Source organism: Helobdella robusta, assembly GCF_000326865.2.
Source record: "Helobdella robusta unplaced genomic scaffold HELROscaffold_40, whole genome shotgun sequence".
In the NCBI taxonomy this organism is placed as follows: domain Eukaryota; kingdom Metazoa; phylum Annelida; class Clitellata; order Rhynchobdellida; family Glossiphoniidae; genus Helobdella; species Helobdella robusta.
In genome coordinates this window covers 1,016,099-1,034,888 of record NW_008704903.1, presented here as the reverse complement: position 1 = coordinate 1,034,888, position 18,790 = coordinate 1,016,099, and the positions used below count along the sequence as shown (strand labels likewise).

General features: G+C 32.0%; 5 protein-coding genes across 5 annotated transcripts in view; 3 read left to right on the top strand and 2 right to left on the bottom strand.

Annotated features, from left to right (window-relative positions):
• HELRODRAFT_176969 (hypothetical protein) overlaps positions 1–749 on the bottom strand; it is a gene marked incomplete at both ends in the record, with an annotated part of 5,936 nt that extends 5,187 nt beyond the window's left edge. The window contains 2 exons of the mRNA XM_009025196.1: positions 279–454; positions 671–749. Of these exons, the coding sequence (XP_009023444.1) occupies positions 279–454; positions 671–749 (255 nt within the window). The remainder of the gene's footprint in view (positions 1–278; positions 455–670) is intronic.
• A 4,546-nt stretch (positions 750–5,295) lies between these two features.
• HELRODRAFT_84632 (hypothetical protein) lies at positions 5,296–5,592 on the top strand (the record flags this gene model as incomplete). Its single annotated transcript, XM_009025098.1, has 2 exons — positions 5,296–5,394; positions 5,485–5,592. 2 exons carry the CDS (start codon positions 5,296–5,298, stop codon positions 5,590–5,592), a joined length of 207 nt encoding a protein of 68 aa, XP_009023346.1.
• Positions 5,593–6,964: 1,372 nt separating this feature from the next.
• On the top strand, positions 6,965–7,929 carry HELRODRAFT_84435 (hypothetical protein; the record flags this gene model as incomplete). The annotated part of the gene is made up of 3 exons (XM_009025072.1): positions 6,965–7,133; positions 7,421–7,668; positions 7,828–7,929. 3 exons carry the CDS (start codon positions 6,965–6,967, stop codon positions 7,927–7,929), a joined length of 519 nt encoding a protein of 172 aa, XP_009023320.1.
• A 2,047-nt stretch (positions 7,930–9,976) lies between these two features.
• HELRODRAFT_176967 (hypothetical protein) lies at positions 9,977–12,496 on the bottom strand (the record flags this gene model as incomplete). Its single annotated transcript, XM_009025195.1, has 1 exon — positions 9,977–12,496. One exon carries the CDS (start codon positions 12,494–12,496, stop codon positions 9,977–9,979), a length of 2,520 nt encoding a protein of 839 aa, XP_009023443.1.
• Positions 12,497–16,856: 4,360 nt separating this feature from the next.
• Positions 16,857–17,582, top strand: HELRODRAFT_148299 (hypothetical protein; the record flags this gene model as incomplete). The annotated part of the gene is made up of 2 exons (XM_009025194.1): positions 16,857–16,892; positions 17,451–17,582. Coding segments are annotated over 2 exons (168 nt in total), but the record flags the coding sequence as incomplete, so codon positions are not given.
• Between the last annotated feature and the right edge of the window lie 1,208 nt (positions 17,583–18,790).

The following is an 18,790-nucleotide window of genomic DNA, read 5'->3' as shown; positions in this document are numbered from 1 at the left end:
CGACAATTATGATGATTGCATTGTGATTTTAAAGATCTATTTTATAATGATAGTGTTTTTGTTTTTAATTGAAAATTCTACAAAAACATTGATGTACAGCATTTGGTACTTTATCGAATTAACATTTACACTAAACAAATCAATCAACCAACCAATCAATCAACCAATCAGCCAACCAGCCAACCAACCAACCAATCAACCAATCAACCAATCAACCAACCAACCAACCAACCAACCGACCAATCCCTACCGTCTCCAGGAGCGTTGACAACTTCCACCTCGTCAATTATGTAAATAGCGCCGAGATCAAACTGAAACCAGGCGACACTACTCTCAGAATCGATCGAGACGAAAGCGAAACTAGACTCATCGTTATCATAGGCCAGGGAGGTCACGTGATCCGGATCAGCTGTGCTATCTGGGGAATTCCGGCTTCCTATTATTGGGATCAAATCTGGTGGGAAAAATATTTGCTTTGTAACTTTCAAAAACTTTGAAATTAAAAAAAAACCAACGACAGTTAGAAATTTCAGCAAAATTAACAACCAAAACAGCAACAATCATAATAATAATTATTCAATTGACTCTCCATATTTCATTATTCATAATAAATTATTTCTAATTATTATAAAAATAATTTTAAAAAAGTTAATTTAAATAGCTAAAAAACCTGAGTTGACAATTGTTGAAGATGAAATTACTAGCCACAGGCATCTGATTATTGAGGTAGATTGTAGTTTCGATTTCATATCTTGTCGAGTTAATCTGCTTTCTATACGCTGAATTTATAATATTATTGTAATTTATAATGACTGCTGTTGCAGTCGCTGCTGCTGTCGCTGCTGCAGTCGCTACTACTGCTACTACTTTTGTTTTGAGATTGTGGGGATTTTGTTGAGGCTATAACATTAATCCTGTTGTTAACACTACTGATGGGGCTGAAATGAGTTTTAATGTGAAGCCTGTAAAACATTGGTAGTAGTAGTGATAGAAGTCGTAGCAGCGGTAGTATTAGTAGAAAGAGTAGTAGTGGTAGCAGTAGTAGTAGTAGTAGTAGTAGTAGTAGTAGTAGTAGTAGTAATAGAAAAAGTGGTAGTAGTAGTACTAGTAGTAGTAGTTGTAAGTGATGTTGTTGTAGTTGTAGTAGCAGTAAGTAATGTTGTTGTTTTTAATGTTGTTGCAGGTGTTTACAACGTTTTTGTTGTTGCGGCTGTCATCTTCGTTCAATATCCTCGATATAATGAAATATAATTTTTAATGTAATTTATGTTGATGTCATCTACCTGCAATGTCATAATGATGATGATGTTATAATGACGTCACAATGTTGATGTTATAATGATGTTAATGTTATCATTGCCAGTTCTGAAGTTGTTGTTGCTATAGATGAGTCTTCGATTTGAAGTCGTAGTATATTCTGTTGTTATCTGTTTGTTTGTATGTTTATATTTTGTATGTTTGTTTATATGTTTGTTGTTTTATGTTTGATCGTTTGTATGTGTGTTCGATTCGTTTGTTGTTTGCTGCTGTTGTTGCTTCGACGAAATTCACACAACATCACTATGCTTCCTATGGCAGGGCGAGTTTTTCAAAAATTTTACATGTATCTCAATACGTTTATATGTAAATATGTTTTATCTATATATATTTATATATGAATGTATGTACACACACACACACAAACACCACACACACACACACACACACACACACACACACACACACACACACACACACATATATATATATATATATATATATATAACAATGAGTTTTATGGCTTATTGAACACGAAACTTTGGTAGAAATATTTTATATCGACATTCTCATTCCAATAGAACGCGCGCACATACACATACAATCACAAAGACACACACACATAAACATACATACATGCATACACACATACATTGAATTTCACATACATACGTACATACATTCATTAATACATACGTACATACATGCATACAAACATACAACCATGTATTAGCAGGTATTATTTAACAAAGACTTACAAATGGATTAATGTAATTGTAAAGCATTGTAATGTTATGTTATGGTTCCAACACAGCACGGTAGAAAGATGAGACAAATTTCAGTTGCGTGTAAGTAAATAAATAAGTATGCTTGTTTGTATGTATGCATGTATGTTTGTGTGTGTGTATGTATGTTTGTATGTATGTATGTTTGCATGTTTGTATGTATGTTTGTTTGTATGTTTGCATGTATGTTTTTATGTATATGCGTGCATGTATGTTTATGTGTTTGTATGTATGTTTGTATAATAACTTGAAATGAACATACAACTTATGATAATGACCTATTTTAAATTTATTATTTAATAAAATGACGATTAATATATATATATATATATATATATATATACTACAATATATATTATTATACTATAATATAATATGAAAATAATTATTAATATACGTAATATAAAAAAATAATAATTTAAATAAAGGAATAATTATTATGATAAATATATATGTATACAAAACTTCGACCAAATAACTTACCCGTGCATAAAGACGATATTGAGCAATGGTTTTGACATCCGTCATATATTTTTGCGAGTATTTGTTTGTGTGTTTGTATACGTGTAGGTGTGTGTGTGTGTGTATGTGTGTGTTTGTGTAGACGTGTGTGTGTTTGTGTGTAATGTTATAACAGTGCTAATTAGACTCGTTAAAATTATAATGGTAATTATATGCTCTGGTCAGCTCTTCCTGTGATATAGCGATCGTATATCGTCAGACTAAATCAGAAAATTTTGTAATTAATTATAATAATAAATAAAATAATAATAAAAATATCAATAATATGAATAATAATAATACGAATTATGATAATAATGATAATAATAATAACGTTTATAATAAGTTAGTCTGTCTGACATGTATTTGAAATATCTAAGAAGATAGTCAATAATCTCACTATTTTACTGCAATGAAGAATCGCTTTCTTCCTCTCACACTCTCTCCCTCTCTCTTTCTCTCTTTTTCTCTTTTTCTCTCTCTCTTCTTTTTCTTTGTCTTTCTCTTTTTCCCTCTTTTTCTCTATCTCTCATTCAATCGTTCTAATTTTACTCTTGCTTTTTCTTTTCTACAACTTCTTCTCCTTCTCTCTTTCTATCTATATTTTGTGTCCTTCTGTCTGTTTCTCTCTCTCTTTTTCTTTCTCTCTTTCTCTCTCTCTCTCTCTCTTCGTTCTTTCACATGTCGCCATCACTTCTTCCATTCTATCACAGTCTAGTACTTTAGTACGGAATTAATGTGCTATAAATAATTTGTAACAATTTGAAAAAGAGAGATTGAGAGAAAGAGAGAGAGAGAGAAAAAGAGAGGAAAAGAAAAAAAAGAGAAAAAAAAGAGAAATAGAGAGAGAGAGAGAGAGAGAGAGAGAGTACACACACGTAAGATGACACATATAATTATATATAGTGTTAGCTATATTATCATTGCTATCATAATCCCTTACCAAACGATAAATGTTAATAATAATAATAATATAATTAAAGCAGGTTATTATTATTATCATTATTATTATTATTGTTATTATTTGTACCATGTGAAACCGTATCAGTCGCAGCATTCCAATCTTTGGCCACAGAGATCCGTTATATTATATTATATTATAAATAATTAAGAATAAAATAATAAATAAATAAAAACAATAATAGCAGAACAAAAATAGCAACAACAATAATAACTATAATTTATATTATTATTATTATTATTATTATAACCAGAAATTTAGTCAGCTAAATTTTGAATAACTGCACGCATACATTCATAACTAGACATTTAATTATTATTATTATTAAGTTATGAATGTAATGGTATGCAAGTTGTGGCTTGTTGTAATAATAATAATAATAATAATAATAATAATAATAATAATAACAACTACAAATAATAATAATAATGATAATCAACGAAGACCCAGCTAATCTATTGTTTGACCATTGTCATACTTCTCTGATCAGAGCTATTACTGCTGCTATGGCTTTTCACGTGTTATGCACAATTATGACCTATCTGTCAATCATTAGTTCATTTATTCGTTCATTCGTTCATTTCTTCATTCGTTCATTCGTTTATTTCTTTGTTCATTCATTCATTTATTCGTTCGCTCGCTCGTTTTTTCGTTCATTCCATCATTCATTCATCTTTTGTTTCATTAAGTCATTAATTCACATATTTATTCATGCGCAATAAGGCCACGGTAATAAAATAATACAAATAATTGATAAATAATTAATCAATAATTGATTAATAATTTGATAATAATAATAAATAAATAATAATGATAATAATAAAAATAATAAAAAAAATAATTAATAATAATAATTTGCATCATTCATAAGTGCAATTTGTTGTATGTGTTATTGTTTGGTTGAGATTGAACTTGCTTTTGAACCTGGCAGCTTCTACTCAACTGTTTGTTAGTTTGGAGTAACATGAAAATACTCCACTTTTTAAAGAGTTAAAGAGGATCTGTGTGGGGGTTAAATACAATCTGCAATCTCTCAAAAAAATTTATTGTTTTACATACACAAATCATGTATCTTAATTGTTTGATAGTTTACATTATTCATTGTGTGGTTCAATAAATTAAACTTCATAGACATGCTAGTCTATGGTAAGTAACCTTGAAAACAAGATGAAGATGATGAAGACGATGATGATGATGATGATGATGATGACGTGATGGGAAAAAGGATAAGGATGCTAATGATAATGATGGTGGTGATGATAATATTAATAATGATCGCTTATGTTGTTGTTGTTGTTGACGATGTGACGATGATGATGACGATGACGATGATGATGACGATGATGATGATAATGATGAAGATGGTGATGATGAAGAAAAAGAAGAAGATGATGATAATGATGTTAAAATAGAGTATGATAACAATGAAGGTGATGATGCCGCATCAAATAACTCGAAATAATACATGAAATATTTTACTAATAAATATAAATTTGAATAAAAATGTGTGAATGGTTCATCACCTAGCGCCTAACTTTTATAGTTTAATTTCAGTAACTTTTTGTAGGGTTTTTCATTTTGGAACCTTTTGTCAAACTTGATAAGGATCAGCTAAACCTTACCTGTATTTTTTTGAAAAACAACATGGACGCTTTTAGTGTCCGTCGTAAACATTTGGAAAAATGTTTGATATAAAATCGACATCGTAATTATTTTTGCCTAAATATTATTTTTAATTATATAGAATTTATTTTTTTTAATTTTTAAAATTTAAAAATATAGTTTTAAAAAATGCTTAAACGAATTTTGGAACTGATGTACATCGAGCCGGAGTTGCTGGCCGAACTGGACGAGGAACAGAAGCAGTTACTCTTCTACAAAATGAGGGAGGTATGCGTTTGGCTTAATTTTACTCATGCGCAAAAGTTCAGTCATTAAAAAAATTTTAATGCAATTTATTTTCATTTTTTTCCGAATCAGGAACAAATCAGGAGATGGAAAGAAAGAGAAAGAGAGATTGGGGACAAGGCAATAAAAATTCCATTCAACTTTACGCGGAAATCTAGAAAGCCTAAAGGTTGTTTTTAATTTAAAGTATTAAATTTTCACTGTCAATCTGCCATTCTCATTTCATAAACAACAACAATATTAATTATCACTTTATCACTTCAATACTAATTCTGATTAGAAACATTTGTTAATTAAAAGTAAGTTATAATCACAAATAAATATAATTTCTCTGTTGATATAATTATATTTGTCAACCTTCAAGGCAATTTAAAAGTAAAGTTTTACATGGATTCTCGCACTGACAAACCAATAGTGGCTTATATTGGGGAAGAAAATGACCTAGAAAGCTCAAAAAGCAGATCAAGTTCTCTGAAATCTGAAAAAAGCAACATTGACAGTGTCAACAGTTTTAGGTCATTCTCTTTGAAGTCCACTTCAATAGCCCCTGCAGTATCTCCATCTGTTACCACTACTGCAAGCTCAGTTGCCAGTGCCAATGATACTATATCTTCTAGCAGGAAGCCTTCCATCATGCCAAAAAATATCACCACTACAAAAGTACGTAATTTAATTGTATGTTCATAATTCCTGAATTCACTATAATTTTCCTATAGTTAATCTTTGAGGAGATTTCAAATTTCAAAAATTTAATTGTTTTTTAAAAAAATTTGTAGACCAACAATTCAGTGACTTACATGACAAAAGGTGGGAATGTCATATCGATACCATCGGGCAAATCTCCGCAACCAACCATGACAACAACGATTCTTGATAACGTCAATACTGCTGATTCCAACAAACTGCCAACGAACACCGTCCCCGTTGAAAACAAAACAAATGATCAGGATGAGGAAGAGATAAAAAGTATAGAATCCAACTGGAAGCTACAAGGTCATTCGTCATCTCTTGCATGTCTTGCTTAGTCTTTTCTATACTAGTTTTTTATTACTCTCTCTTTAAACTATCCTTTTTAAATAGCTTTACAGTTGATTATGTAGTATATTTATTAATTTTAAATAATTTTTGAATTTTTTTTTTTCAGAGGAGCAGATAAAAAAATTTGATGAAGAGAAGAAACTTTTACTGGAGAAAGTTCGACAGCTGGGTAGGAGCGAAAGCGAAGTTGTTGAGTCTTGCTCTTGCTCTACGCCTGCCACATCATCAACATCATTGGTGGATGGATTGGTAAAAGCACCACTCAGTGCTCCAATAGCTAACAGGTACATCTGGTACACATACACACGCACACACACACACACACACACACATACAAATACACACATTCTTAAACATGTATACATATACATACGCACATGCATACATAACGCATACCACACAGCCATTTCAGACATTTAATTTTTAAAAATTTTGATCAATAATTCAATAAAAGTCGTTCCAAAATTGTACAAAATTATTTGATTCTTGCTTGTTATTTTTCAAATTTTTATCAATGTTTTATAGAAATTATTATTGTTGTTGGTTGTTTAGCTATTGGAAGAGAAACACCCTGACAAAGCCAGACAGTAGGTCTGCCGTTGTTGAATGGTTTCAAAAGATTGAGGCACCAAGAGGTGCTGGAATGATGCCTAACACCAATCAAATTGCTGAATGGTTCCACGGTTGGAGCCTTTTTTAATCTATTCATTTTTCATAATTACTTCTTCTTAATTCACCTTTTATAATTCACCATTCATAATTCACCCTCCCTCACCATTCATAATTCACCACTCATGGTTAATGTAAATATTTATTTGGTGCTTGGGTGAATGTTTAATTGTGGTGTTTGTTCTATTGCATAATGTTATATCATTAATATTTCTGCTTGAAGTATCAGTACTTATTACTTAATGATAATTCATTCATGTTCATTTTGAAATACCTATAATGCTGACCAATAAAAATCAAGGAATGATAACGAGGGAGGAGTCAGAAGGGCTGCTATCCAATCAGAAACCAGGATCATTCTTGATAAGAGTGAGTGACAAGATATGGGGCTATACGGTTTCTTACAAATGCCAAGAGAAGTGCAAACATTTTCTACTTGACGCCTCCCCACTGAGTTCGCAGCCAACTTCACTCTCATCCCCTTACAGATTCTTCGGTGCCAACTCGAAGCTACATGATACACTCTATGACTTTGTACAGTATCACAAGGTTTTTTTTCTCCTATCGCTCCATCAATGTTTTTTTTCATTTTTTTAAATTGATTTATAATAAAATTATCCATTACATTTAATTCATTGTGAATTTACATATTCATTTTTTAGAGATGATTTTGAAAAAATTCATTTGCAACTCAAAAAAATATTTCAGACTGAGCCTATTTCAATGAAAGGTAACGAATTCCTAATTAATGCCTGCGGCCAGGCGGACCCTAGCAAACCGGACTACAAGGATCTTTTCCAAGTTCAATGACGTCACCGTCATCTCATTCTTCCTGTTCCTGTTGTTGTTGCTGTTTCAGGATCTTTGTTTATCATCGTCTACATGTTTTAGTTACCAACCTTTACTTATCTGTAGTTTGATTATTTTTCGTGTTTATGTGCATAAATAAATAAATAAATATATACATATATATCTTTTTTGGTCCTTGGATATATACATATACGTTACAAGATCCTTACTTTTACTTTTTATAACCATTTTGATTATTTAAAATTTTTGAAGTTATTTACCTTAATATCTTAGCTATGCTCAATGTTTAAAAATGATTTTCGTTAAAATGTTGGTGTTAATTTGTGTGTGGTGTGTGTGAGAGAGAATAAGTGTGTGTGTGTGTGTCCGTGTGTGTGTGTGTGTGTGTGTGTGTGGTGTGTGTATTGTTAATATTAATATTGTTTATAGTAAAAATTTAAATGTTTGTCGGTGCTATACTGTTGTTATTTTGGTTCATTTCATTTATCATTATTTGACTTATTAGTTCATTTATCTGTTTTGTTTGTCCAGTTTTATTTAAATTTAGTATTTCATTGAGTTGTTATTTGTTTAATAATTTCTTCATTCATTTTCGTCTTTCTAGCTGTTTGGATGTATGTTCGTTTGGTTGGTATGTTTGTTTGGTTGTATGTGTTTTCTCTCTTTCTCTCTCTCTCTCTCTCTGTGTGTGTGTGTGTGTGTGTGTGTGTGTGTAAGTAATTTTGTGTGTGTATGTTTGTACGTGTGTATCAGTAATATTTGTATGTTCAGTGATACGACATTATTTTTGACATAACATTGTTATTTCATGTCATTTATTTGAGTTATACACGTGGATTAATCTGCTTATCTTATCGATTTGATATTCAAATATATATATATATATATTTATTTATTTATATATGTATCTGTTTGTTTGTATGTGTGTGCGTGTGTGTGCGCGTCGGCTTATTATTTTATTTTTCGTGGTAGTTATGAATCATTATTTTCCCTACTGTCGTCACCTTCGTTATCGCTACTATGATTATTATTGTGATTATTATTGCTGTTATTATTATTTTTAGTAGTAATAGTAGCGATTAGTATTTTTAATAGTATTTACTGTCACATCCACCCATCATACGTTCATTTATTTACCTCTATTTAACTTTATTTCTAATTAACAATTAGATTTATTAGTAGGTAATATGATTTTTGATTAAGTATACAATTAAATAAATAATTGATTTATTAATTGGTTGATTTTACTTTTTAAGTTAAACCATCTTCCAGGTTATGAAAACTTGAAATCTGAAAACTTTGAAATGGCACGCTTACACAAAGAAATTTTTGAATTTGAAGAAAAATGGCTTTTTGTCACTGGATTTGTCAGACTCGTTGCGTTTTAGTTATAATCACACACTCAACTTAGTAATTTCCAAGTGCTTTCTTTCTCTTTTTACCTATCTCTTGCTTTCTCTCTTTCTATTCTCATGTTTATCTCTTTTTTATGGTAATTATTCTAATTGTACGTCCATTGTTGCCTAATACAAATCAACCAAAACGTATTTACCAAAAACAGACATGCGAATGACGATTTATGCGAATTGAAATGAAAAACAACAATTGCTCATTTTCCGTCTGCCGTAATATAACATGAAAAGCTGTATTTTATTGATTGGACATTTATTAATAAAAATGTGACACAAGCATTCTTTTCTTTTTCAAATAAAACCAGCTCTATCGACTACTCGATGTATGCACATGTATCCGCCTGAGCAACTGTTTAAACGCACTATGTAAATGCTCTTCTCAAAAATACGAATGTAACAAATGCAGGTGCCTTTTTTTAATAAAGTTTACAAATGTAATCGTCACAATCAATTAAATTAAAATCAGTTAAACAACGTTAATTAAAGTTACACAAATGTTAACAACGTAGGCATAAGCATAATTTATGTCAATTTATGTTAAATATTCACGAATATGCATAAGTATATTTTTTCATTTTACAAAAACCGAGTAGTATCATTAGAGTCTTCAATATTATTTATAATTCTTTGTCATTTCACTGAAAGCCAGCTAAAATTAGATCGACATAAGTTGGGACTTTCCGACAACCAGCCAAGCTAAAAATAGCCGTTTCATTTTCACTATCATCTGGGTAAGTTTGAATGACATTAAACAGGGTTTCAATCAAATCTCTGTCGTCGTAATTTAGGGTGATATTTTTCTGTGCCAGCAAGTGCTTTGTACACATTCCAACGTGTGATTTTTCCAGCGGTAGAAAAGGCACGATGTGGTCGACCGCATTTTCATGGAAAGCCTGATAAAACCACGAATATTTCAATTGGTTTTTGATAGCCTGGTCTTCCATGATCATATCTAGTGCTATTTCCGCTCTTTGTTTTCTTTCATGTTTGATTAATTTGTAGGTTAATTCGTCTATGGTTGAACCAGCTTCGTTACTTGTGAATATGAAGATATATCTATATCCATCATCAATATTGACATTTTTACTCTTATCATCAGCATCATCGTTATCGACACTGTTATCATTATTATCATTATTCAGTAATTTGATGGTGTTGAGAATTTGCATGGTGATTTTCTTGTAGCCATCATCATCACCAATGACGTCATCCAGGCCTTCTACTAAAAAGATCATCACCATCACTTCGTTGTCATCACTATTATCATAATCGTCACTGCCTCTGGAGCGATGATGATGATGATCTCGTTTGAAGTTGTTCACAATGCTGTATATTCTTTTCTTAAAATTATCGTCGTCGTCGTCGTTATCTTCATTATTTTTATTATCGTTATTGTTGTTGTTGACGTCATCATTATTATCAATGTCATAATTATAATAATAATCATCTTTAATATTATTATTTACGAATAAGTTCGAGAAATGCAATGGAATGATGACGAGATGTTTGGCTTGCACATTACTGAACCCATCCATAATTAGTGATCCAGCATAACTTTTTCCCACACCAGAAGATCCTAAAAACATTAAAGATAACGTTTTTTTTTTCTTTGAATTTGCGCCTATTTCATTAGTTATGAAGGCGCTTAGGGATGAGATGATGACATCTGTAGCGATGTGCTGGCCATACAGCTTCACCCTCAAATTATCTTCAATCAATGGCAAGTTTACTTTTAAAAAATTCCCTTTGTTTGATTTTAAACCAGTTTTTTGGCTAAAATCAGATGTATCATCGATGAATATAAAAACTAAGACTCCTAATAACATTAACATCATCAAGATAGGCGCACTCTTTGCAATGTAACTTTTCAGCCAGCATGGATTGCTCACAAAGTACATACTGAAATCCTCATTCACTACAGGTCTGCCAGCTACAGGACGATTATTAATTTTACCTAAATGTCTCATCTTTACATTATTAGCCTCATTTCCATCACTGTTTAAGCTAATTTCATCACTTTGCACATCCCTGTTTTTTATACTTTCACCGATTGTTTTCATGCTGTTGCTAATGGGGGGGCCCAATAAATTTTTAGGCACTTCAGTTAAAACCTGTAGCTGTTGATTACTATTTTTAAAGACATTGATATCCTCAGTTTGTATTTTGCTGTCAATAACAACAACACTACAATCAGTGCTGTCACTGGTTGAGTGAATTGTTGTAGACTCTGTAACAGCAGTGTTGGCATTGTTAACAGATGGGCCATCTGTGTTAAACATTGTTTTAGAAATGGTAGGAGAAAAAATAGAAAATGAATTTCTAGCATTAAGTGAAGGTGGTGATGATTTGAAATGTGAATTTGATGTTCTGGATTTGTTGTTTAAAAATTTGAAACTGTGTGCATTATTTGGAAAGAGGTCTTGCTCATTGGCGTTCATGTCTGAGTTCATGAGTGTAGACTGTTGTGGGCTACTATATGCTGATGTCAAATCATTTAAAAAATTATTAGTGAACAGGGACGTGTTGTTAGTTTTGGAAGACCATCTTGAATTTTCATTCTCACCCAAATTAAGATTGCTAAGCTTCTGTGAATCGTTCAAACTTAACCTGTTAAGATTCATCAAATGTCTCTGTTGCTGTTGAAAAGTGAGTTTGTTTGTTGGGGGGCTGTCGGCTATGCTCCAAGACGACATGTTGGAAAATAATGGTGATGATACAAGTGGATCCTGCTGCAGTTGATGTTGTTGGCTGAAAACATTCCAAGTCCCATTAGCTGTCATATTATTAATCCTGCCCTCTGATAAATGTCGCTGATGATTTTTAGTACTAGGCTTACTAAAAAATGGCGAATTGAAAACCTCTTCAAGGCCACCGACAAAATTATATTCGTACTGCGAGCCAGGAAGAGCGGTATGGTATTTTTGGTGGCGATAATTTGTTGAAAACGAAATGCTAGTCGACTCATCCTCCCAATCCATCCTCCTGATGCTCCTATTTTGAAGACTTGATTCATCATCGGAGTTAGGACTCCCCAGTACCATCATGGAGCTCTCATCATCAGAATTTGAAGACAGACGGGCATTGCTCACAGGTCTGTACCTCAAGAAGGAAGTGTCTCTATTTTGATGACCCAAGCCAGGCGTGTATTGGAACATTTTTTATTAATGTAAAATTTTGTTCACTGTCTGTTAGAATTTAATAATAATTAATATTATTATCTCAAAACAATCATTTTATTGTCAATAAATAAAAATATAGTGTCGAGGTGGTAGTTTGAAAATTTTTTTATTTAAAATTTGAGGCAAAACACATTTAAAAAACTTAAAAGTGAATTCAAGTATAAATTTTTTAATGCCATTGAAGTGTTAGGTAAGAATTCGATATATACACAGCTCACAATCATATATATAAATATATATATATATATATATATATATATATATATATATATGTATGTATAAAATACAGTTAGCAAATATATAAAAAAATCTAATAAAACTGGCAAAAGTTGGAGAAGTTTTACAAAATGAACAGTGAACGCCATCATTTTCAGTTGACGGTTCATTCCCCAAGGGATTTACTAAAATGCTGAATGTATAAATGTTAGTTCAATTATGAATGCATCAGTAGTTGTAGCAGTAGTGGTAATAGTAAGTAGCACCAGCAGTAGAAGTAGAAGCAGCAGCAGATGTAGTAGCAGTTGTTGTAAAAATAGCAGTAGTAGTAAAGCCATTATAATCTAGTATTTGCTTATTAAAGAGTGACAGCTCATTGGCTAGCGTGACAACTATGGATTTGCGAATTTCTTCTATGAGCAAAAAATTATGACAAATGTAAACATGTAGTAGTGTTTCGTGTGAATGAATGAGTGAATGAATGAATGAAAAAACGAACGAACGAACGAATGAATGAATTATTTATGTATGAATTCATATACGTACGTTTGATTGAATGAATGAGTGAATGAACGAACGAACGAATGAATGAATATATGAATTGTGGTTGAGATAGTTTTATAAATGGAAAAATAAATAAATGTATGAATTAACGATAGAATGAATGAAAAATTAGAAAAGAAAAAAATCATTCAAAAAAAGGCATTGAATGAATGAAAGAAAGAAAAAATATAGACAGAAGAATGAAACAGAATGTATGTCAAGTCACGTCACAACCCAAGTGGCTTGAGAATTTAAACCAAACAGTCTTCGCACGAACCAGAGGTTGCAACACACACACACACACACACACACTTGTAAACGCACGTACACACACAAACACGTAGCCTAACACACACACGCGCGCACACACACACACCACACACATACTTTTTGTGTAATTCAATGAAACTCTAGAATTTTATTGCTGAACGTATTATACTAGTTTCAACTTTATTGTAATTAACTTTTTAAATTATTAACGTAACAGAAACTTTCTTTTTGAATTTGACAAAGCTTGATCATTCCTCTAAACATATGAGGGTATGCGTGCGTGTGTGTGCGTGTGTATATGAGTGGAAGAGAAAGAGAAAGAAAGAAAGAAAGAAAGAAAGAAAGAGAAATAGAGAGAGAAAAAGAGAAAGAGAGAGAGGATGAAAGAATAATATTTTCCTATGAGAACCGGCAATATCTAAAGAACCCACAGTTTCAAACACAATTATACATACAACAATTTGATTATTATTTATTGACGACTGCTATGTATGTATTGATATGTCTAGCTATTTATCTTTTTTGGTCATCCTTCAAAAATTAATAAATAAAAAAATAATAAATAATTAGACGTATAAACTATTGAATTATTTTTATTATCATCGCTAATATTAGCAGTAGTAGTAGTAGCGGTAGCAGCAGCAGTAGTAGAAGTAGCAGCAGCAACAGTTGTGGTAGTGGTAGTAGAAGTAGTAATAGGTAGGACTGGCAGTTGTATTAATATTAGTAAAAGTTGTAATTCTAATTTTATTCTTACCTATATCCTTTTATTCATTGAGGGTTTTTTTTTATCTATTTGTTGTTTAATGTCTTGCAATATTAAAATTAATGTCATTATTATTATTATTATTATTATTATTATTATTATTATTATTATTTAGATTAATAAGATTTTATAATTATTTCATTATTGATATTTGGAATTTGGAGTTAGAAAATAAAAGGATTATTCACATTATTATTATTATTATTATATTATTATTATTGTTGTTGTTGTTATTATTATTATTATTATTATTATTAGTCCCTGGATAACGTGAAACTAGTTCGGAGGTTCGCACGAGCCACGCGTTAAGATAACAAATTATTATTATTATTATTACTATTTCAAATTATTATTGTTATTATTATCTGTAGAATTAGTAGTGGTACATACATACATACATGCAAACATACATACATATATTCATACATACATACATGCAAACATACATACATACATACATACATACATACATACATACATACATACATACATGCAAACATACATATATTCATACATACATACATACATACATACATGCAAACATACATACATACATACATATACATACTTTCATTGTTTTCACGGTTGAATGTTTTCTGGCGCGAAACTTTACTCCTATCTGCATGAATTTGCTCTTGCTTTCGTGTTGCTGTTGGTCTGTCGGTTGTAAAATTATCATCAACATCGTCGTCGTCATCGTCGTCTCTATTATTATTATTATTATTATTATTATTATTATTATCACCTTCATTATTTTTAATCATCATTATATCATCATTACGTCCCATTCAAATCATCGTCAACATTCTCGTATCTTTAGCAATAGAGTTATTAGCCCTATATAAAAAAATAAAAAACTGACTTTATTATAAATTGTCGTGTGTGAGATGAAGAAAATAAAATCACAGAAACGTACACACATACATACCTATTCAACACACATACCACACACCGCACCACACACACACAAAGAGAGAGAGAGAAAGAGAGAGAGAGAGAGACAAGCACATCCAAACAAATTTTAAATAAGGTATATATATATATATCTTATATGTTGAATGTACACTTGCAATCACATATATACAAACGCACATAAAAACACACATACTTACATACACACACAAACAAACACACATACCTACAAACACACATACACATATAGTTAATTATTTTTTGTGTGTTCAAAGCGCCATGGCTTTGGCACGCGCACCACAAAGCCAATATAACAATAGCTCTCCTGCTTACAAATTCATATATACAAACATACATACATACATACATACAAACATACATACATACATACATACATTCATACATACAAACATACACATATACATACATACAAACACGCGCATACATGCATGCATATTGCATATATACGAACACACATCCAAATATAGTATGTATTAATATATACACAAATGCTGAAGCTCATACATAGCTTTATAAGATATCGCGTGCTGTCACACAGACTGACACACACACACAAACACACACGATACACATACGTATAGCTATTATATATATATATATATATTTATATGTGTGTGCGTGCATATATATATATATATATATATATGTATGTGTGTCATTTTTCATATAAATATATCTTAGAGTGTATGTGTGTTGTTCCTAAATACTGCAAACCAAATCGAACAACTGCCTTGGCGATCCTGGTAATGATGACGAAGTAACGGTGATTATTATAGTTGTGGTTACTGTTCTGCAATGAATGAAAGTAATTTTAATTTAATGAGAAGTTAATTGATTAATTAATTGATTGACCAATTAACTCTTTTTTTTAACAGTTCAATTAAATCGACGTCAATCGTTGAATATATATAGGTAGCTGTCTTAATTTTACAAGGTGCTTGTTTGAGATTAACGAAATTAGTTGGATATCAGTTCATGTAGTGTCGAGATTAGTTAGATATTGATAAGATGACCAGTGCACAAGATGCTAGGAGAGACCTTGATGAGGCTATTAACACGAAAATTAAGGCATTTGTCGTCTACGAAAAACAACAACAACAACAGCAACAACAGCAAACCAATCAGCAAATTATAAATGATTTGCCGGCATTGAAATCTAACATTGTTAAACGATGTAAAGAGAAAGAAAACAACAACATCAATAACATCATCGTCAACAGCAACAATCACATCAACAACAATCACATCAACAACAATCACATCAATAACAACATTGTAGACAGTAACAACAATAATATCTTCCAACAAGCTCTCTCGCCAAACAACAACATCGTGACATCAACAACGACAAGCCCACTGCCGAAGCGAAAAAAACACAACAACAACATCAACAATAACAATAATAATTTGCCAAAACTTGAACAACCAACATCAAGAATGGATATGAAATTAACGGCCGACACAACAACAACAACAACAACAACAACAACAAACAGCAACACAACAACCACAACAACATCATCATCAAAGACATCAACAACAACATCAACAACAATAACCACAGCTAAGAAGAAAGGTGCCAAAGGTTCGCTTGGTGGCAGCGGGGCAAGGAGAAATGAAAGAGAGCGAAACAGGGTGAAACAAGTGAGGCCCTCTAATAATAATAACAATATAATTATTATTATTTCATAATTATTATTATAATTATTGTTTTTGTTGTTGTTATTATTATAAAACATAATGGTTTGTATGTGTGTTTGTGCGTGTGTGTGTGTGCGTGTATGCGTGTGCGTGTATGTGTGTGTGTGCGTGTGTGTGTAGTAATAGTAACAATATTGTCAGTACAACAAGCAATCGATATATTAAAATTTCAAATTTACTACGCTGTGGGACTATCATCATCGCCGACAACGTCATCATTATCATTACCGTTTCTTCTTCTTCATCATCAACACAATCATCATCATCAGTAGCATCACCACCATCTTCATCATCATCATTATTATTTTTTTATTATTATTATTACCACCATCATCATCATCAACAACAACTTCATCGTTAACCTTTAAAACATTCCCACCTTACAATTTCAATTCCATATCCTCCCTAGCCACAACCACCACCCTAATTATTAACATCGCCCAAAACACACTTCCCCATCACCATCACCATCACCCTCATTATCATAATCAATTCCTCAAGGTCAACCTGGGCTTCGACCGACTCAGGGAGCACGTGCCTCAAGGTCGTTCGAACAAGAAGCTAAGCAAGGTCGACACCCTGAAGGCTGCCGTGACCTACATACAACAACTCAGACAGGTACTGGGCATATCCGACGAATACCTCACAAAATTCGACAACAACAACAGCAACAGCAAAGATAACAATGGCGGGTTTTGGGCCGTTGATGATGATGACGACGACGATGATGAAAATGAGTGTGGTGACGACGACGATGACGACGATGGGCTGATAATTGAGTTGAGCGGGGACGATAGTGGGGATTGTATCGGCAAGAATGGCATTAAAAGTCTCAAAAAATGTATTAGGAAAAATATAAAGAACAGCTACAAATACAACAACAACAACATCAACAGTAACATCAACAGTAACATTAACAATAACATTAACAGCTACGGTAACATTAATGAAAGTAAAGAGGACATGTCTACCCATGTTATTAATAATGATATCGTTGAAAAGCTTTTTGGTACAATCGTAGCTTCAACAACCAACTACAACAACAGCAGCAGCAGTAACAACAGCATCAACAACAGCAACAACAACATCATCAGTGACAACAATATTGACGTTATAAGCGATGCCTTAAAAGAATACAACGACTTTAACAACAACAATAACCTTTTGCGAAATATCAACAACAATCTCGACAACATCAACATTATTTATGACAGCAGCAGCAACAACAACAACAACAGCAACATCAACATTATTTACGACAGCAGCAACATCAACATTATTCATGATAACAACAACAACATTATTCATAGCAACAACAACATTTCATTGATTCAAACAAATGATCGATTCGATATCTATGGCAAAGAGAATTTTTCAAGTTTAATACTGGATCATCAACCGCCATTAGAAAATTTATTTAATTGTAAAAATGAAATCATAAACAACATCAACAACATCAACAGCAACAACATCAACATCAACAGCAACAACATCAACAGCAACAACATCAACAACAACAACAATATTAACAACAACATTGACAACAACAACATCGGCAACAACATATTCATAAACGCTCAGGCACTGCTTCTAGCCGCGGACGACAACAACAACAACATCAACAACAACATCAGCAACAACAACATTGATATTGGCTTATTATTAACGCAGCAACAACAACAGCAACAACAATACGAACAACAACATCAACAGTTGTTAACGGCCCAACAACAAACCCAACTACTGCAACATGAATTACACGAACTAGTGTCATGCCTTTCGAGCATCGACAACCAACAACAACAACAACAACAACACATTTACCGTTACACTTACACACT